Source organism: Corvus moneduloides, chromosome 5 (assembly GCF_009650955.1).
Source record: "Corvus moneduloides isolate bCorMon1 chromosome 5, bCorMon1.pri, whole genome shotgun sequence".
Taxonomy (NCBI): Eukaryota; Metazoa; Chordata; class Aves; order Passeriformes; family Corvidae; genus Corvus; species Corvus moneduloides.
In genome coordinates this window covers 57,845,682-57,872,431 of record NC_045480.1, presented here as the reverse complement: position 1 = coordinate 57,872,431, position 26,750 = coordinate 57,845,682, and the positions used below count along the sequence as shown (strand labels likewise).

The window sequence follows — 26,750 nt, the reverse complement described above, 5'->3', positions numbered from 1 at the left end:
ACGATGAAGAAAAAAGTCTATAAAAGAGTTTGTAAAAATAATTAAATAAATCAATCTTGCTGCACAATTCCTGCCTGCTGGATCTTCTCTCCTCCTTCCTACGTCTGCGGGACACGGTAATATTTTACGGCATTAATATGCTCCTTGGGAAACTGTGGCCTTACACAGCTGTTTTTTCTCAGATTTTTGAGGAAATTTATAAGAATACAATCACACAACCCCCTGAATTCAGAATAGCCGTGTGAACAGCTTTTCATCCTGCCAGAATAAACTTCATTGAACTCTCTTCATATGCAGCAGATTAACCACAATTGATCACATACAGAGTCAGATGGAGACGCAAAATTAGCTGGTTTGGAGATGCAGGGACAGTTAAAGGCAGCTGAGATTTTCCATTCCATTGTCTAAATAAAGAGCAACGGTGACTAAATTTAAATTTAGCTTTATTTTTAAGATAAAAGGAAAAAAAGTGCAGGTGCAAAATCAACTAAGAACTGCTAACATTCTACACTCATTTCAGAAATTACCATACACCAAACAACCTGGTAACAGTCCCATTTGGATCAGGAACACACAGGATTTTAAAACCCATAACATGTGACAGCCGTCAGCCTTTCAAGTCCTAAAGCAACTGATCTATTCCTCAGTTGCCTCCCATTAGAGAGTTCATTTCTACATCTCCAGCTGCCCCAAAAGGAAAGCAAAACGTTTCTGAATGCCTTAGTGTCTATATTCTCCACCTTTGCCTAAGATAGATCTAGGAGACAGGGAACAGAACAGTGCAAATTTCAGCTTTCCACCAGACTCCTAACGCTGCAGGAATAAACAGGGTCCGCCTCTGCCATTCTGGCTTCAGTCCACAAGTTTCCAGTTTAGGATGAAGGAAGAACAGGCCAAGGAAAGGCACAAGATAAACCAGGTCATATAAAGGAGGTGAAACAGAACACAATGCTGATGGAACAAGGCCATGTGAACTTATGCTTTATAAACCAAAAAAAAATGATACTGAGAGCATTGAGACTCAGGAAAAGCATTGTAAATAGGAAACATTTTAGATACTAGCAAAGAGATTTTCCTCTTTCAATACAGACACAGTCAAAATATGTCCCTGCAGCTTATACTTGAAGAACAAAATGGAAAGAAAAAGCATCAATTATTCTCTGGCTGTTTCACCTCTTCTTTTGAAATCTTAGATTTGAAACTTAGAACAGTTCACACTAGTGATAAGGTAGATTTAAAAGCAAAATATTTCCTATGGTTAGAAACTGCCTAACAGGAAATAACCCTGGAGAACAGAGAACAGTACAGCAGAGAGATGCTGTTGGCTGCTCATGGAAACAAACCCCAATTTTCTTTTTTTCCATTCCATCACAGGTGAGCTCCTATAAAGGTCCCTCTTGACCTGTCTCAGTCCCTCTTAAAATTTCCCATCAAGTAGGGTACCAAAAGAGTAGCCCTCACATCGGCCCAGTGTCCACCATCCTGTAATCCTCAGGCTCACTCTGATGTTACCTGCACGTGTAGGAGCAATAACCTCCAAATATTTGCTGAATAACTTCAGCTCATTCCTTAGAACAGCAATTTTCCTGGATGTATATAAAGAAAAGGAAGAAAGACCATAGAGCCATGGGAAGTGCCATCACTTACACATTTTTTTCTTTTCTTTCAAGCAGAAGCCAGGAAGACTGGTCAGATTTTCATCCAGGCCAGATGATTTTTCCAGAGCTCTCAAAATACGATTACAGCAACTCCACCAGGCATGGGGAAAGGCCATAATAAGTCAACAGAGCCCATGGAGAGTTACAGAAGTGCAGATGTAAAAGGGTGATGCCCAGTACTGTCAGCAGTAATGAATTATTGCTCATTTGTGCTCTAATACTTCTTTACATGGGTAATGGTGAGTTTATTATTTTTAACAGGTATGATTATTTGGTTACTCATGGGTAAGGTAGATGGTATCTGAGCTAAAGTCAGGGAGGCTTCTGGACAAAACCAAGGAGGAGGTACTAAAGCACTGTTCAATTTAGCAACTGTTGCCATGGAAATATCTTTTTTACTGACTGCTGATGATTATCTCATGTTTGAAATGTGATTTATGCACATTCTATGTGAGAGCAGGGAAGCATATTTATAAATGAGCAAACCATGGTTATTCCAACACTAACATGCAGTGTCCTCCGTGTACTTTTCAGAAATACATAATTTGCCAAAAGAGATTATTAATCACGAAAATATATTGGTCTTCTGCAGTATATAACCCAATTACCAGAGTAAAGCAGAAGCCCTTTCCAGATCCGAAATTAACAGGAGCAGGAAACGTAATGCAATTCCCATTTTCTTCCTCTTATCTTCTACAGGAAAGGACAGGGAGAGAGCCAGAGAGACTATCTGGTGCAGCAGCTGCTATTATTATGAATTTACAAATGCACAGGCTGCATGAAGACCTTCAGCTTCCTGCTGCACGATTTTTGTCAGTTTTCTTCATATTGCCCCTTGTGTCTAAAACCAGTTTTTAGAATCAATGTTTCCCTGCAAGCTTAAACACATTTTTTAATCTGCTTTGTCCTGATATTTGCCTGCCAATCATCTCTCATTCCACACATTTTTTTTCTGTTTCAGATACCTCAAACAGAGACTCCATGGGGGTAATACACTTATTTGTGTGTGTGAGTAAAGCAAGCTGAGAGATGTCAAAAAATATCTCCATTATTTCTGACAACCTCTTGAATTGTCCAGCAGTGTGGGTTTCTTTACCACTTGCAACGAAAGACAATGAATGAAACTAGCAAGGAGGATCAAAATGGATGGTGGTGGCCAAAGCAGCTTCAAATGCAGGAAAGAAATGTTTCTTGCTGCAGACTGACAGAACAAAACACCAGGTCCTGTGAGGAAGTTCCAGCAGTCCCAGAAACAGCTAACTGGACAAAAATTAGAGGTATTGAAAGTCCCTGCTTTAAGGTGCAAAAAGCAACATGTAACTGCAGAGCCTCAGTGAACTCAGACTTCTTGTATTAACCAGCCTGCACAGAAGTATTTTCAAGGTAAGGAAAGGAAGAACTGGACCAGTGAAAGTGAACGTATAACAGCAGGTCACACAAATTGAAAGGACTCTGCAATTGCACAAAGCCACACAAAACACGATCAGTACTTGAAGTACCAGCAAAAAGGCAGAAAATTAAGTGCCTCTTCTCCCATGCAAATAGCCAAAAATTAGTCATTCAAGACCTGCAAATGGTTTGCTGAAGTCAGATGCGATCAAGCTGGTTTTGTGTGTAAGACCTCACAGATGAAGAGTGAAAAACCTTTGTACGAAAATACCTAAATGCAGACATGTTGCATCAAGGCAATGCAAGTCAGGCTCCTTGTGTGTATCAGGTCTCAATTCTGAGCTGTACTGGGGAAGGAATCCTGCTAGTTCAGTGGAAGACTGAAATTCAACTGTACTTTGTTCAGTGTGAAAGCAATATACCCACACATTTCAACTTTAGTACTGCAGCTAAAGTTCATCTACTACCCTGCATTTGAAAAAGGTACTTTAAAAAGCACCTGAATTTTAGTTCTGTAACATATGGAGATCAGAGAACAGTTGGTGGTGAAAGCCTCCATTTCAAGAACAAGGCCACTCTTCAATTCTCCATTTCTATTTTAATATCAACTGGATAAATATATAAAGTTACAGCTAGCATGCATGATAATCTTATTATAAACAGAGACATAACACCAAAAAAGAGCTTATTACACAATACCCAGAAACTTGATGAAGTACAAGAGTTCTTGAATAAGCCCAATTAATACCTCAGTTTTTTGAGTGACAACCATCATATGTGGGTGCAGAAATAGGTTCTTTGCAATGACAGAGCTGGTAAATGGAGGCACTCACAGCTAAGGCCCACTCTGCATGAGCCTGGCCAAATTTAAGAGAGATACAGCAAGAATAGGATCCACCTCTACCTGAGGCGTCTTAGCAGGGCTATAGAGAGACAGCATTCCTCAGTTCCCATAGCAGACACTCAGTACAGCCACATTGCTAAAAACATACTTAGTCATCCATACAGATACTGACAAATCAGATCAGATAAGCAACTGTCTGAAGCACATACTTTGAAGGAGCGGGGGAGAAGAAGGACAAAAAAAAATGCTTCTGCATTCTACTTATTTCTGGGAATTAAATAAGCTGACAAAGTATTTTTGCTAATGAACACAAAAGAACCTGAAGGTGTTGCCAGCATGTAATAGCTAATGACAGCATAAGAGCATCAGTTCAGGCCAAGACCGAAGCCAGAGACAGCAAAAGCCCAAGCAGAAAATTTTAAGGTCAGTCCAGGTAAAATTCATTTCATAATGAAAGAAGACAAATGTACAAGACACCTACTCTTAACTGACAGAATCCAGTCAGTGAATTCAAAGTCACTTCTAAACTCAAAATTGTAAAGATTGCTTCAGAAGATACAGTTGCAGAATATGCCAGATGAAACCTATTTGGCCCACTGCAGCAACTGCTACATGACAGCAGATCAGAAACTAGGAGCAGCAGGACAAGTACTCCTGGGAGTATTTGAGCCAAGTCACCTCCTGCGGTCAAGGTTGGGCCCACATGACAACCACTGGTGCTCAGCACTGCAGTCACAGCAGACTGAGCCAGCAGCAGAGCATCAGGGCAGCATGAATGGGAAGCACCTAACACTGCACTGTGTGTCATATCTACAGTACACTTATTTATACTTAAAGAACAGCAGCCACCACCACTGACATTTGCACCAGCGATTGCAACTGCCACCACCATCTTTAGAGAGGCACTTTGTATAAGACATGTCAGTAAACAAATTAACAAGTGGGAATGGGTTATGCATCCTTGCTTGACAGAGTGACATATGTGACAGCTTCACTCAGGCTCTGCATGAAGAAACAGGCTCAGAGAGTAATAAAGATTGAGCTTTGACCAGTTAAGTGTTAATAATATCTGACACACATGGATGAGGATTAATCAGGGAGTTGTCAGGACTGTTATAATAATAGCTGCTTGAAATGCTGTTCAGTGGGAGGGATTCTAAAAATGAGAATACATTCACTTAATATATTGCAGTGCTTGCTTTAAAATTAATCATGAATAATCATTAGAAGGCTTCTGCTTGTAGGGAGGGAGTATTTCACATGACCCAGATGCTGGCTGTACATCTCCACAGATGGGATTATAGCTCTCTGGTATCCAATAATGAGAGCTCTGTTTCAGCCTTGTGCCTTTTATTTCACTCTTGGTCTAACTGCAGTGGCAGTGAGAAAGTTCACCAGCTTTAGCCAGCAAACATTTTGATATTGCTGGGGTTGAATAAAACTATGATGTACATACAAATGTGCATGTGGGAGGTTGTCAAAGACGTCCACTGGAGACAAAACTGACTTCTGCCTGCGGAAACCTTTTTTCTGCTGTGTTGCAATTCTGTTTCCTGCATTCAAACACAATGCAGTAATGTTCTTAGTGCTGTGCTTAATTTTAAGTACCTGGATAGTCTGATTAAGGCAGTGTTCAATTGCTTAAAGTTGGATTTGTCAGGATGATTCAGTTGCTTAAAATTAAATTATGCATACAATTATCCTGGTAAAGAGCTCTCTCTTTTTCAGTCCTGTGAGTAGTACTGCATCCAGAAATGCTGTTGATAGTAACAATAAAGCATCCAAAAATGACAGAATGCAGCTGAATACTTTTTTCGTAACAAAAGTTCAATGGTCAATGAATGCTGTTACATCTCAAATCAAGGTTAAACAAAACTAACAGCAGGATAATAATGCAGAGGAGTATCCCAAATTTTTATTTTCTTCCATTTTGACTCTGGTACCCTGATTACATTGCTTATCTTGGTTCCTTCCCTTTGAGATTACCATGTAAGACCTCCTAGAGACAGACTAGAGTTACTTCAAGTCTACTACTAACACCAAAAATGCAGCAAAAGGCTTATATTCTTTCCTATTAGAAAAAAAAAAAATCTTTCTTATCATAGTTGTTCTCTCCTAAAAATGAATGGAGAGACAGCACTATTTCAATTTTTTCTTCCTTCTGTTGTAGTCGGGTACCAACAGACTCATTGCCCCTTTAATCTGTGGGTAAGTATCAATATTCATGAACACAACTTCTATTTAATAATTAATTTAAGGACAAATACTGCTTAGATATGGTAAGTACTTGAACTTCTAATATGCACCAAGGTTAAATACTTGTCAGAAATACCTCATGTTCTCACATCTCAATTACCTCTCAGGAAACAGAAAGAAAAAGATTTTTCAGTCACGTCAAAATGTTTTGCCTATAAATTTGTAGTATTGAATTCACAACAGACAGGTTTCTATATTCTATACAACAATGTATAGAATATACATATATAGAATATATAACATATACAACATATGTTATATGGCCTTTTCAACCACAGGGATGTAAGCTGTTGATCAGTGTAAATGGCATTAACTTCTCTATTTGTGAACTTTACACGTGCTACATAGGTACAGTGATGGTATCTCTGAAAAATATCAGTAAGCAGCACCAGAGTGTAATTTAAGTTAGAAGCCAACAGCAGTCTTTGGCCACACTGAAATTCTCCATCTCCCCAAGAGGTGGCTTTTAATTTCCAGATGGCTTCATCACTGTTTATGATGGTTTGCTTCTATATTTTTTTTTTTTTTTTTTTTTTTTTTTTTTTTTTTTTTTTTTTTTTTTGTTGCTTCTGGAGGAAGGAGGGTTTTCTATTCCTAGCCTCTAGCCTGCTGTGGTATGCCTTGCATTGAGGGATCTGTAATTATTCAGTCTGCATTTCCTGCTGTGGTGCAGGTGAGGGTATATTTCTGGAAGTGGCAGCAAAGTCAGCTTTTATTCAGTCCAATTTTACTCTATTAGGTTTTTTATTCATTAAATGCGTCTTGATGACATCCCATCCATCCATTTCCCAAAATAAAGGAAGTTTTCCCTATGTGATCATGCAACTGGCCTTAGACTGCTTTCTTTTTCTGTTTACACACATTATTGAGAGGTTACATACAATGTCTTTGCTTGGAAGATGCTGGAAAAACTTCAAAGAACTGAGGGAACACATGGGGTCCTTCAAATCCAGCTTGAACTGGGCATTTTGTCAAGGGATAGACCAAAGTCCTATAACCAAGCCAAGATTCAGAGTCTTCCTGTTTGAACGAGTGAGCTGTGAAAGAACAGATTGACCACGATGCTTTGCTCAGAGGATGCTCATGGATTGCTTTTGAGGTCACCCACACCAGGATGTGCTCCTTGACTCCTCATCTACACAGCGGCAGAGAGCACCAAGATCTCTAACTGTGCCCAGGGTGATGCACCACAGACCTGTCTTTTCCACCAAAATCTCAGACCCACGTTTTTTGCCTCAATGCATGTTATTTACACAGTTCTTCATCTACATTAAGCATTGTTGAGGTCATTTTTTGTTACTAAGCCTCAATACTCAAGGATCTAGCCTGATACCTGCACTTTAACACTGAGGTTCACAGAGCTGGTAAAGTATCCAGGAGGTGCCCTTTGCAGGATTTGTCACTTCAGACTAAATCACTTACCCTCGATTATGTTTACCCAACTATAAAATAGGGGCAATAATACTTATTTTTCAAAGATGATATGAGGCTTATTAATGCTTGTTTAAGTGCTTTGTTATGCTTGAATGGAAAAGGAAATTATTATTATAATTTTAAGTGAAGCTTAATTATAAAACTGTTAACATAAGCGTATTAGAAAAAATTAATTCTGAATCGCAAGCCAGCAATTGCTCACTCTTAAAACAGTATGAGATGATTTTATATGCATCTTGCTATCACTAATCCCCTCTTCTCTAAATCCTGCATTTGTTTTCCATATTACAGCTAAGAAGAGGCAACATGCAAATTAAATTTAGTGCTGAATCAATCAAGAAACAACACCTAGTAACATATTTGGTGACCTGTCATCACTGGAAGCCTCAAAAAAAATAGTCTGCATACGAAACCGTTGTGTTTTCTATATACTAAAATAAGCTACACATATTATCATCTCTGGTACAAACTCTAATCTGGAAAACAGGCTAATTTACTTCTCCTGAGAGCTGGGCCTGTTCAGCCTGGAGAACAGAAGTCTGGAGCCTTCTGTACCTAAAGGGACTACAAGAAAGTTGAAGGGAGACTTTTTATGGGGTGTAGAGTTATAGAACACGAGGGGATGCCCTTAAACTGAAGAAGGTACACTTAGATTAGATATCAGGAACAAATTCTTTGCTGTGAGGGTAAGTCACTGGCCCAGGTTGCCCACAGAATTTGTGGATGACCCATCCCTAGAAGTGCCAGGCTGAATGGGGCCCCTGAGCAGCCTGGTGTAGTAGGAGTTCCAGGGAGCTTGGAACTGGATGATCTTTAAGGCCCATTCCAAACCAAACCATTCTATGATTCTACAAAGATCAAGTTGCCAAGTTACCAAGATAACTTAAAATTTGCGATAAGATTCTCTCACAAATTTGCAAATCCTAGACAGCACAGTTCTTCCTTTAATCAAACAACAATATGAAATCCTTTAAGTGGCTTGCTTAGAAGACAAGTCAGGACTTATAAAAGTACATAATACTGAAGATTATAGAGTTGTTGAACTGAAAGAACTAAGAAAAATAATTTGCTTTTACCTGCCATAATATATTTGTCAAAACAAACATCACTTCAAATCATAACACCCAAATCTGCAAATATGTTCTATGAGTTTAAGCTCTGACACTTACACAATGTATACAAATAAAGGCAGAACTCCAGGGTCATTTCCAGACAATAAACAGAAAGATAATAATCTCATTCCATTTCACCCAACCCTGTCACCAACTTGTACTTCAGAGGCTCACCAGAAGAGGTAAATAAACATAAAATCTGTTTATATAAGGCACTGCTCATAAAGTTTTCAAAAAGAGGGTAAGTATTTGATGCTAAAACAAAGTGCCTTTATAAAAGCTCCTCTAGAGCTTGGGGCTTGTGCTGCTCCCTCCCCAGAATTGCCGTGCCTGGGAAGGCAATGGTGGTTCCCATGATTACAAAAAAAATAGGCACTTCATGCTGGGTGGGGGGGTAGGTCCTGTGTGAAGCAACAATGACAAAAAACAAAACAAGACAACCAAAAAAATCCCTAACAAAACAAAAACAACCCCAAAATGTATATCCAGCAAAATCCAACACTTGAGATGAGGAAAGGCATCCAATACTGTCCAATATTAACCCGAACCAAATGTCTGTATCAACAAACAGGATTTGAGCAGAACTGAAGGAGACATTAATTCTTCACCAACGAGACTATTTAATCTAAATTAAATTTTTAAAGGTTAAAAAACAAGGCTTAAAGGAAACACAGCTCTCCAGATTTTCATCAGGAGTAAGAGAACGATCAGTAAAATCAAGTGATTTCAGTCAGCTGTGGCCATCATGTGTGGTTGGACCTTGCCCTGGAAGAAGGCAACACACAGTAGAGTGCCACCACAATTCCCTCCCCACTGCAGTACTCTTGGAGCATCACCTCACATGCCACTCCCAACAGCCCTCCCCAAGCACAAGATGAGAGAGGGGGAAATGGAAAACTAGGAGAGTAAATACATCAAAATTATTTGATAGACCAGCCTATACGATGCCTTCTAGACAAAGGGAAAATAAGAACAGTTGCAACAGTAAAGCCTCAGTAGTGACAGGCCTCTGACAGACCAGTGAGCACGAACAATGTCACAGAGCTATAGCAGACTGCTGCTGCTGAAGCAACCAGGAAAACTCACAGTTAAGGACCAGCATTTGCCTGTTTCTCTCTGTACCTGTGGCTTGTCTCCTCCCCTTGATGATATTTCAGCCACAATGTATTCAGAAAGCCACAAGGTTATCCACTGGGTTGCTGGTTCCTCCCTCCTGCATGTAGCCATGGTGTCCTTATGACAACTTCCCATCTTCCAGAGAACTTAGTTGAAGGCAAAGGTTTTGCCAATTTGGAACCACCATCAGTGACAGACACTTATATTTTCCTACTCCTAACTTTATTAACAGATTGAAGTCGTAGTTTGGATGAATAATTCAAATTCTGGTAACGAATTGCACTTGTTCTCTTGGCAGATTTTTCCCACGGCATTTGCTCGTCCTACCAACCAACTTCAATGACAAGGGCTTCATGTCATATTAGCAGCAGGCTTTTTCTGCCCTCTTATGCAAACACCCTTTGCATTGTCCTCCATGACTCTGGATTGCAGGTTCTGCAAGCATAGCACACTTGTCAACTAGACTTATTGAATGTTTAACAAACCCTCACTGACTATGTGAAAGTCTCCTGCAAAAAAATTGCAGGATGTCACATACAGCATCCAAACCTGGGCTCCAAGAAAAACTCTGTCAAAGTTGCTGTCCTTAGTTTTTGCCCCACACCATCTTCCCTTTCTCTTCTCCTTGTTTTTTAATCCTTCAACTACAATACATCTCAATAGCAAGCATGGTACTCTGCAAACAAACACACTTACTTACCATATGCAAGGACAAATCAATTCATTCAGTGACTTGATTTTAATCCTGAAAAGCCAGTTATGATTTACTACATATTCTATTTATTTAAAAAAACAAGACTAACAAGCCAATGCAAATATGTAATGCTGATGATGCACTTTGCTAGACAATTAAGCCATAAAATTCTATAGCACTGAAAATAGCACAAAATACCACAGGCACAAAGAGGCCAAGTTCTGTATCCTGAGGAAACAGCTTTGTATTCCATAAATTTACAGCATTTTATATCTTACAAAAAAAATTACAGCAAACCACAGCATTACAGGTTTCCACCCCCAACCACCATTATGTGTGTTACATGGAAGCCATCACTAAAAGGCTGATATTTAGCATGAAAAAAATAACTGAGTATAAAGACTAAGTGCCAAAACAGGAGTGCAATACCATTTTCTGATGGTAAATTTGAGCAATTTAATGGCAGCATCTGCTCTTTTTGATAAAGAGGCAGATGTATTTTGAGCCTCGCCCTAAGTGAATGAAAATGATTACATCACTTACTAAAGAGCAGTATTTTACAGAAACTCATAATGCCAAACCTACAATGAAAATCTTATTCATTCTGATGACTTACTAGCCTAGCAGAAGCTTTGAGCCCAAATATTTCTTTTTACTATAAGAACAAAGTGATTCTCTGCATGAATTTCATGTTATCCATCTGCAGTATTACATAGTATTGGAGATGGAATACTGGCTTAAATCTCTCTTGACACCATTATTTATTTTCCTGCATAGTAATAAAAAGCAGAAAGTTTTATTAATGTACAACCACGAAATGTACCAAGAGATACTCTAATACTATTCACCATGAATATAGATTAACATTTTAGGGTTTATGGCTAGTTATATATTCATTAAAGTTACTGTAAACAATATCAGATGGAGGTGAAATAAACATGAAAAAGCTCTCCATGGGTTTAGGTATACTCATCACAAAGCTCCTCATGTGCTCATTAAGTGCAATGATGTAACAGATATAAATCCAACATAATGACACAGTTAAACATAAATCTTCCTTTGTTTAAAACTCATTCTACCTCTATCTTGCTACATCTATCCCAGTTCTGCCTCTATCTGGCTGCTGAGCGAGTTATCTTCACATATGTTTGTCCTTCGGAGCAGTGATACACAGTCCTTCCAAACTGCAGCTCATTGCTCCAACGCAGAATTCCTGGAGGACAGAAACATTCTTCTCACAGACAAACAGAAGGCATTCATAGCACTCTCTCCCTTAGATAACTCTCAGCTCCAAGTGGAAGCTCTGCACTAGAACATAAGGATCGAAAATAACATAAATTTGAAGTGTCAAAAGCAAGTGCCTCACACATGAAAAAAAAATCAGTAAGATAAAACCTGCAGAACAAAGGTACGCTGCTTTTTTGCTGTCTGATCTCCTTCTTACCCATCCAGAGACAAGGTGCCCAGTGAAATAGCTCAAAGAGCCACTGGTCTGGGTTTACTGATTGAATAACGGAGCATCCCAGGCAAGGAAATCTATTTCATTTCCAGCCTGGCTATTAAACAGCCTCATCACAACCAAGCTCTTCCAGGTAGAGACTTGCTTGTCTGAACTTGCTCTGTATCTTTAGGCTGAGTTTTCCTCTCAGATTTTAATTTTTATGGTATTGTTTTGAAGATCATTTAACCTTCTTTCAAGTTTTTAATATCACATTTACTAATCACCTTGAGCTGTACTAGACACAAAACAAGTCTGCAGATATAACCCAAAATCATGCTGTTGCTCTTCTGAGCATTTCACACAGTATTACTTCGAGTATCTGTTTTTGGAAACATCCACCAAACCTTTTCAAGATAGTTTCTAACACAGAGACAGCAAAAGATGAAACTACAAAGCAATTCATTTGAAGAAGACCCGACACTGAGAAGAAACAGGTGGTGGAGGCAGAGGAGGTACAACAGTTTTGTCAGTAAGGTGCAGAAATAACTCAATTCTGGAATATGTTTTTAATACAAGCAGGTTCTAAGGGAAAATACTGGTAATCCTGATGGCTGAAATAAAAAGAGCAAGCTTCCTTCTCTACATCCCTCCAAAAGTTCTGAATGGAATCCAAACCAGAGTTCTGCTGACCTCTGCAGAAAGATCCTGCATGCAGAGAACTGTGTTAGTTGTGAAAATGACATGTATTTTAACACAGTGCTTAAACTGCAAAGTTAAAAAAGAAGCAGTGTTTATCTAGAGCAGCAAGAAATGGAGTAGGTGGTAGAACAGAAGTAGCTCACATCACAAGATCAGGATCAGTTTCAATTGGGCTTTGTAAGCCAGAAGGATGGGTAGGAAAAACCTGAGGCTTGATGACCCCAAAGTCTGTATGAGGCATCACTGGGGAAGGGAAGAGGCGAGCAATGCTAGGTCAGGCTGCTGGATGAACACAGCTTCTGTGAAATAGCATTAGGCCACTGCAGGGCTATTGGTTTATCTACTGACCCAAGCTTTTATTTTCTTTCTTTTTGATTGGAACTGACCTTTTAAAGGTCATCTAGTCCAACCCCCTGCAATGAGCAAGGACATCTTCAACCAGGTTGCTCAGACCCTCATCCACATCAATCCTAAATGTTTCCAGGATAGGGCATCTATCACTGCTAGGAGACCTGTTTCAGTATCTCACTACTCTCATAAAAAAACCAGAACAAACTTCTTCTTTATATCTGCTCTAAATTGACCCTCCTTCGGCTTAAAACCCCTTGTCCTGTTGCTACAGCCCCTACTATTAAGCAACCCCACCTTTCTTAGAAGTTCCTTTTAAGTAAGGGCTCTTCCCTTGGAGCCTTCCTTTGTCCAGGCTGAAGCACCAGTAACTCAGCCTTTCCTCATAGGAGAAGGGCTGCCTCCCTCTGACCATCTTTTTGGCCCTTCTCTGGGCCTGCTCCAACAGGTCCATGTCTGTCATGTACAGAGGACTCCAGGTGTGGTCTCATCAAGGAGGAGTAGGCTTGCTAATTAAACTGATGTCTGCTTGCAGATGATTAAAATTAGCTCACTGAACAAAGTTTCTTTGCAATATTTCCAGGTGTGAGGTTCAGAGGTGAAATTCATTTTAGTAATCGCCATTACATTGGATTTTGTTGCTGGCAGTCAAATCCTGACAGAAGATTTAGAATATAGTAAATGTGGCTCTCTCTTTTACTTAAAACCCAATAACAATCATTGTAAGGTATAATGGGCTACTGTTTGATTTGTGTGCTCTAGGGTCTCCAGGGAGTAATTTTATGCATAATATTTTTTGTTGTTTTAAAAACTTCCCCAATTGCCTTCATCCTGTTAGTTAAAGAAGCATCTGCCTTCACGCTGTTCCCTTGACCCCACCAAGACGTGCTTGGTTCTACATCTTTTTGATTTTCAGAGAAAACCTTAACAACGAGATGCAAAGGTGGCCTACAAGCCTGCAAAATCAAAATAAACCAGTTCAAAGTCTGAAGATTTCACTGAAGGCTTTTGAATACTTCAGTTCTGACAATACTACTTCCCATGTCACAGTTTGAGCTCCATGCTCTGTTGACAGCCACACACATAACCTCAACTAACAATTGCCACATCTGCCCAAAAAAGCCAAAACCAAGCAGAAATCCTTGTCTTTATTTTTTCAAAATTCCCAAAAGAAAAGCACAGAATTGCACTATAGGTTTGTAGATTGAGGACTCTATGTATCACCTTCAAAACACTTTATGAAAGGGTTTATAGATCATTGCTGTTTGTACAACCACGTGGGTACTTTCTGACAGTGTTGTGTCATGGAAGACATCCATCATACTCTTTTCACACAGCTTGGCAGATAAAAAAATTAATTTTAAGTACAACAGCAAATCAAGCATTCATAATGCCACAAAAACATTTATATACATGCTGATGACTAAAATCTAACATAAAATTAGTGCAGGAATTTAAGTGGTTTTATGATTCACAATTAAGCTATGCAGATCTTTTTCAGGAACATCTCTCAGAGAGAAGTTTTTGTTTCAAGAAAACCAGCATTAAAATGTAATTTTAATTTTGTTGTAAATTTAATTTTGACTTGCCCTTCAAGTTCCTGTTTAAAGAGTTGCAGTCAATTTTTAAACACTATCTCTGCATTTTCGGTGGGGAATCACATATAAAGTACTTGAACTAGGCATGAAGCAGTGAAGTTAAAAACTATGAAAACAGACAAAAAACTTACGTTCCAAGAAAAAACTGCTTTGAGAATACAGAACAGGAACATTTGGATACCATTTTAGGTCATTATTTCACCTGGTTCTGATGTGCAACCAAGACAAACCATCCTGTCCACTCCATGAAGAGCAGGGTAATTAATTCCACCCTGCCTTCTCTTGTGTGCTCTATTTCAATCCTAACAGCCTATAAATCAAGAAAATCCTCCCATTCATCTCTGCTTTCATGCGGTGTTGGCAGGCCAAACTGGAGAGCACTGACACCTGCTCCAAGGAAAGTAGCCGCACTAGCTGGATACCTAATTGGAACTAGACTTTTAAACAAAGGCAGTAAGGAAGCACATCAGAAACTCTCTGTAATCCCAGTGAAAGAAGGCCCTGCCTTCCAAGGTCCGTTCAACCCAAACCATTGTATCACTCTACCTGCTGCACTGGTCTGGATAAACCAGCTCAGGATAGTAACCATGCTAACACAAGGCTACACGCTCCATAAATTACTCCAGAGCCAGCTGGATAAATATTACCTTTAGCCAAGACTCCGTATCTGCTAGGAACAGAACATTTTATCACAGTACTATTATACATTTATAGTATTTTCAAAACCGCTGCATTTTTAGAGTGGGTTCACACAAGAAATGTTTTTTGTTTCCCAGAGTGGGAGTAATATCTACACCCAACAACACTTTTTAAAACAAATAAAATCCCAGCATTTTCAATGCAACCAGAACTTGATCATCAGACTGAACATCTAGAAAAGAGCTCATAAAACACATGCTGGGCAAAAAATGGTGAATTAGGAAATATAACTTTTAAGACAAAGAAACAATTTCTATCCCCCAAAAGTAGTCAGACTTCCAGAGTATGGGAGGACACAACAAGAGAAACATTGGTGATTACTTATCTTGTTCTTACTTTTCTTCTCCAAATATTTAGCTAATGGCCGCTGAGGACAGAAGCCTTTTCTAGATGGATTTTTCCTGTGAGACTAATGGCTGCTCTTATATTCTTACTCTTCTTTAAAGTGATTAAAAACTGTAAGCCTCAGCAACTCTGATTTTTATAAAACTAATCCAGAGCTATTCAACATCCAACAGCTCAAGAATGCCTACTTAATAATTACATCTCCTCAAACTCTTCACTGGTGAATTGCTCTTATTAATTCTGCCAGGAATTTGAACATACTAAGAATGCACAAATACTGCACCAGGCCTGCAGCGCTCCCTCTCTTCTTGCCAACCTTCAGTCTGCATCCAATGCAGGAAGGATACCAAGTGCTGTATATGAAGGTGTGGATGTACAATGAGTTTGAATGACCTCTGGATAACCTCACTCTTCTGGACAGTCCACCACTGTGCATTTTTGCCTTTGTGCTTTCACTTGCCTGCCACTCTCCATCCCAACACACAAGAGTGGGGAGAGAAGGAACATGACATTAATGTCATACTCGCTGCGTTGCTCTGATAACCCTGTACACATTTTCAGCTTCTTTCACTCCCTTTTATAGCTGGGAAATGACTGCCCAAGAGCTTAAAGCTGCTAACCTAATGCCTGTACAGCAGTTGGCACACTGCAGCCTTGAGCCAGCTCCACCTAAATCCTCATGCGGGGAGCAGGAATGCAGCAGCTGATGCTGCCAGCACTGGGGGTGCTCCTCTCTACAAGAGCAACACTCCTCACCCACAGTGCTCCCCGTTCTTTCCAATACACACCACAGCAGAGGAAAGGTGAGCAGAGGAAAAGCTGGCAGTACTACATGGTATACCCAGGTTTCTGCTCCTGTTGACAAATTGTGAGAAAGAAAGGCACTTTTGATAAGGACAGGCCACAAAGAAATAGGCACAGAGACACATCACACTGACAAGCCTTGAAGAGGAAGCAGGCAAAACCTTTTGCCCTGTGGTCACAAAATACTTCCCACCACTTTATATAATATGGGTTTGCATGCCATGCCCATTAGCAGAGCTGAATTTACTGCTGTCTTGGTCTCTTTTCCACCTTTCCGCTGGCACCATTCCGGGTGCTTTTTGTTATTGATTTGGCATTTCCATTTATTTTTCTGCAGGCTATTCAAATTATTTTAATACAGCCCATAAGAATCACACTGGAAAACTACTCAAAGGCTCAGAAGATATTTGTCTGACATTCTACTCCCATATTCCACAGCAATAGTCCTGGATATTCTCCGTAAGGTTGGAAGAGGAGACTGCCAAATACTGAACTGGCCTGACAGGTGGTTCACAGCTATTTTTTCCACCAGGAACTCAAAAAATACAGAAGACACAAATATTTCATGGGATATATTCACAGGTCATGCCTGACACAGGAAAGCATTAAGCTCATAAATTAAGCTCACTCCTTTTCAGTGAGTGCAGACTGGCATGCAGCAGAATAAAAGCATTTGGTCCAGCAGTATTCCAAAGCAAAACTAAACAACTACAGACACCAGGAACTTGAATTTTTTAGATAAATTTTATTTTCATTTTTTAAATGCAAATAGCTTGACTTTTGCTGGGCCTGTTCAAGCTACTGGGGGAATACAGATATAGATACAGCACAAGGTATGTCTGTGTCTTAGAAAGACACCAAATCTTCACTTTCCAAATAAATAAAAAATATTTTTCTAAGACTATCTGTCCCAAAAGCCTAAGACCCGTGTTACATGATGTCAAAAATCCAGTATACCATTCAGGAATAATCTTGGTGGGAGGGCTGTGCATTTTTGAACCCTCACTCTTTCATATACTCAAGCTTCATTTTTTTCAGTAATATAAACAAAAAGCCTGCATTTTATTAAAAGAAAGCTCGTAGTTTCTCACATGTATGTGATACTTAGCCCAAAGCATTAAAAAAGCCCAAATACTGCAAGAGTTGACAATGCTAAACTTCAATACAATTTAATTAAAATACCAATCTTAGGGGCTGTAGGAATAGCTAAAGATAAAGCAAGGATGGAGGGAGAAGGGATATGAATCAGAATAAGAAGTAATAGCATTAATCCACGTAATGTTATCTGAGTTTAAAGGGGTGTGAAAACACTCTGCAAAACAATATCCTGAGCAGACAAAAAAGAAAATCCATATAAAGGAAAAAAAGATAATCAACAAAAAAAAAAAAAAAAGAAGCAAAGGCAAGAAAATTCCCTTTATGGGCATTTCCAGTGAAGTTTATTGAAATAAAAGGCCATGAAATGGTTCCATTACAAAGTCTGTAAATCAAAGTGAAGATCTCGGCACTTTCTGGAAAAAGTCCAACCCCCTTGAAAAATAGAGAAGGTGAGCAGCTGAAGTGTTGAGTGTTAGAGGTCACTTCTGGAAAACCTTTGTTTGCATGTAGATGATCACGTGACAAATAGCTTTTGGAAATAGACTCAGGCAACAGTCCTCCAAGGGGAAATATGTTGCACATTACATCACCATCATCAGTAACAGGTAATAAATTTTTACATTTATCATATGCAGCAAATTTAATATGAACAGGGTTTTTCTATTAGGCAGAGGAGCAGAACACAAGTTGCACAGAGAAAATTGTGCTCTGAGTTCCTTTGATTTCTCTTTGTGCACTTAGCACTTACACAATGATGAACATAAGAGAAACCAACACGATGTTCCAAAAAAAAAGTGACTGTAGTAGCAAGATACCAAGCCAAGACAGTACAAAATAGAAAGATCCTCAAATGTTTTTTTCAAGCACTTAAAAAACCCCCAAAATTCCTTTATCCCAGGTACTTTGCTTCTCTGCATAGATGTATCAAAGCCTCCCTCTTACGTGACTTCTAATAAAATTATTAGCTCAGCTTTTCAAAATACCCATTGCCCACAGCACTAACCTTACTTTTTTGTTAAGCAAAATATCCCAGGTTTTTTCCTTACTTGTTCTTTTCTGTGATGAATATTGACAGGTACTTTCGTTCTCCAAATGCTATTTTTCCTGACCATTTTTTAATGTTTTTGGACAGCTAATCCAGCAACTTTGCTAATTATATGCTAATTTTTAGATGTGGTTTCTGACTTCACATACAAGTTCTACAGTTACAAAGCTTGTGTTTTCATCCTCAGAAATTGCTGAATGCAAAATAAAGCTATATGATCGAAGTGTCTGCCTTAACAAGCACTATTAACTGGAGAGAGCTCAAGCCCCAAATTTCAAACTGCATTTGCTACACACGTTTACAGGACTGCATGCCTAGTTCCTACACATACAAAGCTTTAAATACATGCTAAAGGGTTGTATTATATGCCTGAACACACCTACAGATGTTTTTTGTGGAGCTGTTACCTCAGAACAAGACCTTAAAGCCCTTAATTTCTGTTAAACATATTTAACTAATTTTTCTTATTAATGTTATGTCAGCTGGGAGGAAACTTCTCAAGCAACTCTCTCCCTGTGACATATCTGAGTTCTTTTGACACATTTCATATGGTGTTTCTGAAACCCTGGTGTTTGCACTGATTTCCTACCCTAAAATCTAAATTGGGAAGAACAAAGCTGGAGGAGATGACTTAGATGTGCCCTGAACTCTGGAAGTACCCTGAACAGAGCCATTGGTGCATGCTTGAACACCACACAGCAATATCAATAGCTGCAACACGATAATAAAGACATCTTGGTGACCTGAGGGACAAATGATCAAGTTCCAGTGCTTGTACTCAGCAGTACCACTGTGTTCCAAAATTAGCACTACATACACTACTACATGCAAAATCACCAAGAGTGGGGATTATCATCAGCCGGCTTCTCAAGAACGATTTTTCTACTTATACAGCAATTTTAATAATGTTAATGGTGAGAGGAACTGGGCTGCCATGACTATCAGCTAATTACATTAACATGTACTAAACACCATAAAAATCTCATGCAATGTCTGTTTAGCAACTGTTCATCATGGACATGTTAACAAAGTCCTTTATTCGCACCACTCCATCAACTACCATAAATCATATATACTTTGCTGTTGCCAGCCTCTTCCATTATCTACAACTAGCAGGTTATCTGTGTGCTCCTCAGCACAGAAACTAAAGTAAAATAATATTAATTAAAAAAAAAAATTCATATGGTTTCAGGCTTCATTATAAATTCAAAAGTCACCCAGACCCGTTCATACACAAAAGGCTCAGTGTCACAGTTTCTAAAGCCTACACATGAAGCCAAGATGAAGGCTGTCTTGCTAACTAGAATTACATTAGGACAATAGGCCTTAAAAGCCATAAGAAGTTAAAAATATTGTAGTAATAAAGAGAGGTTATTAAGTTCTACATAAATGTTTTGCTTCCACTGGATGTCCACAAGTCAAGGATGTGAGCATCCAGACTGTGACTCCTCATGCCACAAATCAGTGTCCATGTCCAGTGTATGTCTTCTCCCCTCGGGAAACCCTTTAGATTCCAACACAAATTCTCTCAGTGGATAAGTAGGCCCTGCTTTCTGCCACTCATCTCACTTCAAAGCAGTCAAACTGCTTTGCAAAGATTTAACTGACACCTGTTTAATTTTTTCAGCAGCTTCACCAAGGATGAAAGTGCCACCAGAGCATTCATCTAATCATCCTTAACATTACCTACACACCACTTCTGCTCACTGGTGAGTGCCTACTACGTGTTTCCATCCCCCATCTACAAGTAAGAGTACTATCTCCTTACAGAAACATTTCAGTGACTTGGAGCTACACCTTATTGGTGTAACAGTTACAAGTTTTGATACCAATTCTATTGAGATTACATGAGAAATCTGAAAACAATTCCCCATTTCCCAAAGGTACACCAAAATCATCCTAAAGAAATTATCAGAATCAAAATGATTTCTGACGGAAGAAATATGCATTGAAATTATTAGCAGACTTAAGATGGTTAAAACTACAGTATTTTTTAAAAGACTATTTGCTTTTCATCACTATTCTCACTATTTTACTGTCCAAGGATAAGGAGACACATCAAGAAAATTTATGATGACTCCCCACAGTCATCTTCAGTCATCTCAAAGAGAAACAAAGCAACCTTTCCCCCATACCAAATCAAAGAGATGGAAAACATTAGTTACAAAAATTGGTCCAAAATTGTGGATTTTCCAGTAGTGAAACAGATTTTGCCATTTTAAATCGTGCTCAGAACCCTGCATGTGTAGGATCTTTTTTAAAATTGTTTTGCTATATTAACACTTCCTCTGAAACAACATTCCAAATATGCTCCATCTGATAACTGTGCAACGCAGGAATTATACTCTTGGAAAACTCATTATAAAATGACAGCATTATGTTAATGTGTACTAAAAATTACTACAAGTTGTAACATTAATGTTCCCTGCCTCCCCCCTCCAAAACAAGAAAAACAAAAAACAAAACAAAACAAAAGTAAAAAAAAAATCAGCATGCACTTGGGCATTAAGCATCTTTTGGCATTTGGCATTTTTTTTGCCAAGAAGTATGATTTAATAAAATAATATATTGTTGACTCACCACAGCATGTGCTATGTTTCATCTATAGGAAATAGTTCAAAGGCATCAACTTCATGCATGGGTTGCCATAGCTGATATTTGAGTCTGGCCTGCTGTTGGTACAGGTTCCTAATACTAGCCCTAAGCACAAAAAAAGAGAAAGAAATATTTGGGGTTTATTTTTCAAGTCTGATTGACACAGAAAATTTCAGAAAACTAAACTAACCTGGAATATCAATAGCTGCACGTTATATAACAAAGACTTTAGATTTTCCTCTGATAATACCATAATGCATCCAGTTCAGGCAGTATCTGTACCATAAATCTCCTTTCTTCCATGCAAAGAAGAAAGGCTAGAGACAGAAAATAATGCAGTATGAAGTGCTGTTTAAATGGGAGGAATGTGTCACAGTTATTCCCCCACCAGCAAAAAAAAGGAAAAAAAAAAAAAATCAAGGCCTTAGTGCTCAAGAGCACACGGTCAAGACTGTTCAAATTGAAACAGATGGCACTAAAAAAAAAAATCTTAACTGTTCTAAAATAATTATTTTTGTTTCTATACTATTTATCTTTCTCAGGCCAGATCTTGAATTTTTTCTTTGAAACAAGGAAGAACAGAAACTTTACTTATAACCAGTTGAGATATGTACATAGCCACCTGCCACCAATACCTGGGGATGGAAATTAAATTTGACTTGTGACATGATTAACATCTTTAAAAACTGTGATATGGATACATATAGGCATCAGGAAAGGCCTGTGAATTACTGCTGTTTATCAAATTGGCACCCTCTCAAAAACAAACAGCAAAGAATGTGTCAAAAGAAGTTCAACTGACAAAGCCCATGCAGTCAAGAAACTTACAGACAACCTCAAGAATTGGAGGAAAAAGCAAATGCTGTGGTATTAAGATAGTGAATAAGAGAAGGAGCAGTCAAACATGGTGTTCTGGTATCTAAGCACTGAACAAAATTAAGCAATTACTATTAAGTGTAAAGTTTGAACAACATTTTCTTACCCCTGTATCCTAACAAGCTTTCAAGTATGTCAGAACTAAAATTTTGCACTAAGCACAGAAAATGAAAAAATCCTCACGAGAAAACAACTACTTAACAAATAAGGGCCCAGCTCAGGCTCCTGAAATCCCACCCTCAAATTACAGTTCCTAATTTGCGGGGTTATTGACCTCTTAGTGTAGAATCCTGGTGAAGCAGCTATTGACTTGACTGGAAGGCTCTTCTGGACTTCCAACTTTTACTGATTATTACAATGTAAAAAGCTCACAGGAGTCTTGAGAGATTCTAACACACCCCAAGATTTGTGTTAGATCAGGTCATAACACACCCCAAATTTCCCATGTTACTGCTGTGATGTGAGCAAGGGGCTACACTCACAGGGTCATCAACATCATTTTGTTCTTAGACAGGAGAAAAACCCAGAACCTGCCTAAAAATACAACAGTTGTATTTCCTTTTTCTTGCTGTAACAAGACACTGTGCCATGCTCCAGGCATAGTCACGAAGATCCTAGCATACACAAAAGCTCATGAATTCACATCTTCTGTGGAAATGAAACTGAGAACATACCACCACCACTAGGGAGTTCATACACCTAAACTTCTACCAAAAGTCTCACTGCATAGAAAACAAATAAGACTGGAAAGTATTGGAACTTGAACTTCCTGTCCTTCTCTTCTAACAACTAGCCAAGACTGATCCTAGAGCTGGCTAACAAAGCTACAGCTATCGGGCTAAAACACAGTAGAGCAGCTCAAGGACAGCTGTGTAGCTTTCATAAACAGTGGACAGGGGACCAGGAAATTCCATCCCATCCCCTGTATGGCTTTTGATCTCTACTTTAATCACTGGTGGCCCTTTTATGAAGGTTCATTTTCCTTGCAAGTAGCCTTCAAAACAGTAAGTGTGCAAGAATCATGGAAAAGGGTAGCAGAATAAGAGCACTGAAAGCCAGAACTTATATCTATCTATTCAGTATTGTAGTCCAGTGAAGACTCTCTCCTTTACTCCTGATGACATAACAGAGCAGAAGCTGTGGTGATTCTGCAATCACTAGGCTTTCAGGACATCATTTCTAGTAGTGTTATTATAAGGTCAAAATGTAGTCAGTGGAAAGGGAGGGGCTATGGGTATAGAATTCTTGCCATAAAACAAACAAAAATTTACTTTAATTTGAAAATTTATCAACAAGGTGGTGATATTTTCTGCAGTTTGGAATTGCCCCAGGAACTGAATAGTATCTGCTGAACAACAGTTCAAGAGATTGCCAATTTTAAAGCTGGAGACCTTTCCCTAAATGCAGCTTTTCTCTCTTCCAAGGCTTAAGAAAATTATGATGTTGCCTGCAAAAGCAGCGGTAAAACCATCCTCCTTTGGGCCTGCTTTAGCCCTTCCTTAAATTGGATGAGTTTTGCAATGAACTGAAAAAACTAGAAGCAAACTTTATGACCTTCTCTAATACCACGGCAGTGAAATTTTGATAACTCTCTCTTTGCTTTCACAAGCCAGATCTGGTACTGTAACACTGTTTGAAGGTATATTGATCCAGTACTGTTAAATCGCTAAAAAACAGCTGCAAACATGCCAGCCACTGACAGTAGGGAAAAAAAATCCAAACCTACAAGAAAACACTCATCCCTGTAGTCTGCTTATAGAACTGTGTCTGTGCACTGAAGGGGCTTTTTAACAATGAGAAGGACATTTTCCAAGCAGGGAGACAGGCAGCTGAAGGTAACTTATTTTTCATGGTAAGTGATTTCTGTCCTTATCCTATTTATGAACACCCTTGTAATCCCAATACTCCTCAACAAAACCATAATTACAGCAGGACCCTGACAAATTATGCATATTCTGAAACAGCAGGAGAGAGCTGTGAGCAAGAGTGCAGTTTATCAAGAGTCAGGAAAAAAGAATATTGTTTAATGACTGAGGTCAAATCACCTTTGTCATTCACATCTGCATCCCTGTAAGACAAAGTCATTAGCTGAGCCAACTGAAAAGGTATTTCTATGCCACCATTCCTAGCAGGAAGAGAGCACACAGCCAGAGGACCACAGAAGAAAATACTGCTCCAGTGTTCCTGACCAGTGATTACACAGCAAAGTACCAAAAGAAGGTTAAAATAGCAGAGGGTTGGTGCACCCCATTTTCCCCAAGGCATGGGGACCGAAGATAGGTTACGTGAGCAAAGACAAACAGCCCCGTGCAGTACCTACACCAGCCTGCTCTATCTTACCCCTTCTCTTTTTCTGAAGCTGGGCTTGCAGGACAACCTCTGTGTCCTTCACCAAGCTCATTTCAGACTCCTCTGATCACTTACAATATACTCATTTGTGTTTTCCTCCTAATGCATTTCTACTCCACGGCATAATTTCCCTCAAAACTTGTATTTTCACATAGTATTGGTTTGTCCCTATAGAAGTCTCTGGCAAAACTTACAGTGAACATATCAGAGGAGGGGAAGATTGCACTGAGGATATAAGGAAGCTATGCAGCAAAAAGAACCCATGTAAACAAGCTTACAATCCCCCAGCACACGGATGGTGTGAAACATGCCCATCGTGGTTCAGTGGGAGCACTGCCTGCTTATTAAACAATGCTGTAACACTTAATTATCCAAGGCAAATTTCTATCATTTCTAATAATGTCCCTCTGCTGTAAAAAACAAAGCCAACATCTCTTCCTATTAGCAGTAGCTGGCAGTAGCTTTTTCGGCCAGAGGATTTCCCTGCAAAGCAACATTGATTTCACTGCAGCATCTACAGATAGTTAATTCTCTTTTGCAAAATAACTGGCCTGTAGCTTGCTGTAAACGCTTCTGAAAGCTCTTGTGGTTCTGTAAAACCCAGTGGGCTGAGTTGTTCACTTGCATCCAAGTAATGTGGAAGAGTGATGATTAAAGGCCACTTTCTTAAAAACAACCCCCACCCCCACATCCGACAAGGTTTGTCAAACACTTCCACACACACACACTTTTTTTTTGGCATTCAACCACTCTGCAAAAGGCCAAGACTTCTGTCCCCTGAATGTTCCAGTTCCTTGTCCTTTCTTTATTTTTCCACACTCAAATTGTATATGGCTGTGTATGGACCATATAACCCCCAAAATACCCTCATTTTTCTACTGAGCTGCAAGCGAAGACACCTCCTTCCCCCCAAAGCCCCCAGGCAGCGTTAGAGGTGATGAGGCTGAGTAAAACCCCACTGTTTACATGAGCCAGCTGGTAAAGCACTGCCACACTCCCGTCCACGGTGTGCCCCTGCCCTGCTCTCACGGCCACCGGTCACCTACAGCACCCAAACATTAAAGCTCATACACACCCGAACACAGGAAAATGTTGCTTCTCTCGCCACAAAATGGACAGGTGCAGCCTTCTTGCTCCTCTTAGCAGTTTATTTCATTAATCTGTCCCTCTCTCTCTCTCCCTCTCCCCTGCTTTATTTTTTTTTTTCCCTCAAAGAGCAATCAATATTAGTCACCCCACCCTGCGAAAGCAGTTAGTCAAAGAATATTAGCATCAACCACCTACCATTCCTTGCTTGCGAGCTATTCTCCTCGTCCAGAAACCTTTTCCCCAAACTGCGACTTTAGGTGGTATTTTTAAATCACATTCCAAACAGTGCTGAGGAAAAAAAAAAAGGGCTATTTATAATAATAGGAAAAAAAAAAAAAAAAAGATAAGAGAAAAAAAAAAAGAAAAATGATGGGCAGTTGCTTTCAAGGTAAATCACCGTTTTCCTTTCAAGAACTGAATAAAAGCCTGGGGGAGAGGGTAGAAGAGAACAGAAAAAGAGGAGGCAAAATGTCTGATAATAATGAAATAAAAGGGGAGGGGGGGGAGAGTGGCTTGCTGAATCACGCTCTTTCACTGCCTGGAAACCATTGTGCAGCGTGATGCTGGCTGTACCATTGTGGAACCTACCAGAGGAGACAGGCAGAGAGCTTGGGGAATGGGGCTGCTATGGCAACTGAAAGGAGCACACATGACGTCAAAGCACACAGAGGTCTCGCAGGGGGAGGGAGAGAAAAATCTAATCTGCAGCCACAGCTACGGTATCTCCTGGAGAATCAGGAGATAGAGCAGCCTGCAAAGGGAAGCTGAGCAGCCTCCTGTAGCACTTACCAGCAGCAGCAGCAGCTCCTCAGACATCTGCAGTACAGAGAGAAGGTGGTAGCAGCAGTGTGGATCTGCTCTTTTGTTTACATTAGCTGCTATACAAAGGCATAAATGCCCATCACCCTAAGAAAACATACACATCTTTAAAATTCAATCAAGTTGCATGCTTGGGAGACGGATTTAAAGAAATAATAAAATTACAACACATCTCATCCACGGCTACTGAACACAGCTACTGCTTGAATGAACAAGCAATGCAACTCTTGGAGGTCCTCAGAAGCCCAAGGACATGCTAAAGATCTCCCCACTAGCAGTGTGTTGTGCCCCACTTCCAAAAAGTACCACTGCACAGAGGAACTATTGTATTTTTTGCTCACAGAACCAAGCAGAGTTGGTGATGACTTCTGATGTCCTCAAGCTGACAAGTTAAGCAGATAACATTTCTTCTGCACATATCAAACTGCAGGATGTCTCCTCT

The 26,750-nt window shown here is 39.5% G+C and overlaps 1 protein-coding gene across 7 annotated transcripts in view; it reads right to left on the bottom strand.

The window, feature by feature from the left end:
- The window catches only part of MAPK10 (mitogen-activated protein kinase 10), a 148,658-nt gene extending 122,506 nt beyond the window's left edge, over positions 1 to 26,152 (bottom strand). For 2 of the 7 annotated variants that reach the window (XM_032108577.1, XM_032108579.1), the window contains exons 1-2: positions 25,685 to 26,063; positions 21,161 to 21,280 (exon numbers count right to left, since the gene is read on the bottom strand). Coding sequence is in view for 3 of the 7 variants with exons in the window: in XM_032108574.1 (XP_031964465.1) it covers positions 25,685 to 25,777; positions 26,078 to 26,140 (156 nt within the window). In the remaining 4 variants the exon portion in view is untranslated. The other 5 variants (XM_032108578.1, XM_032108581.1, XM_032108574.1 and 2 more) reach the window with 4 other exon arrangements.
- Between the last annotated feature and the right edge of the window lie 598 nt (positions 26,153 to 26,750).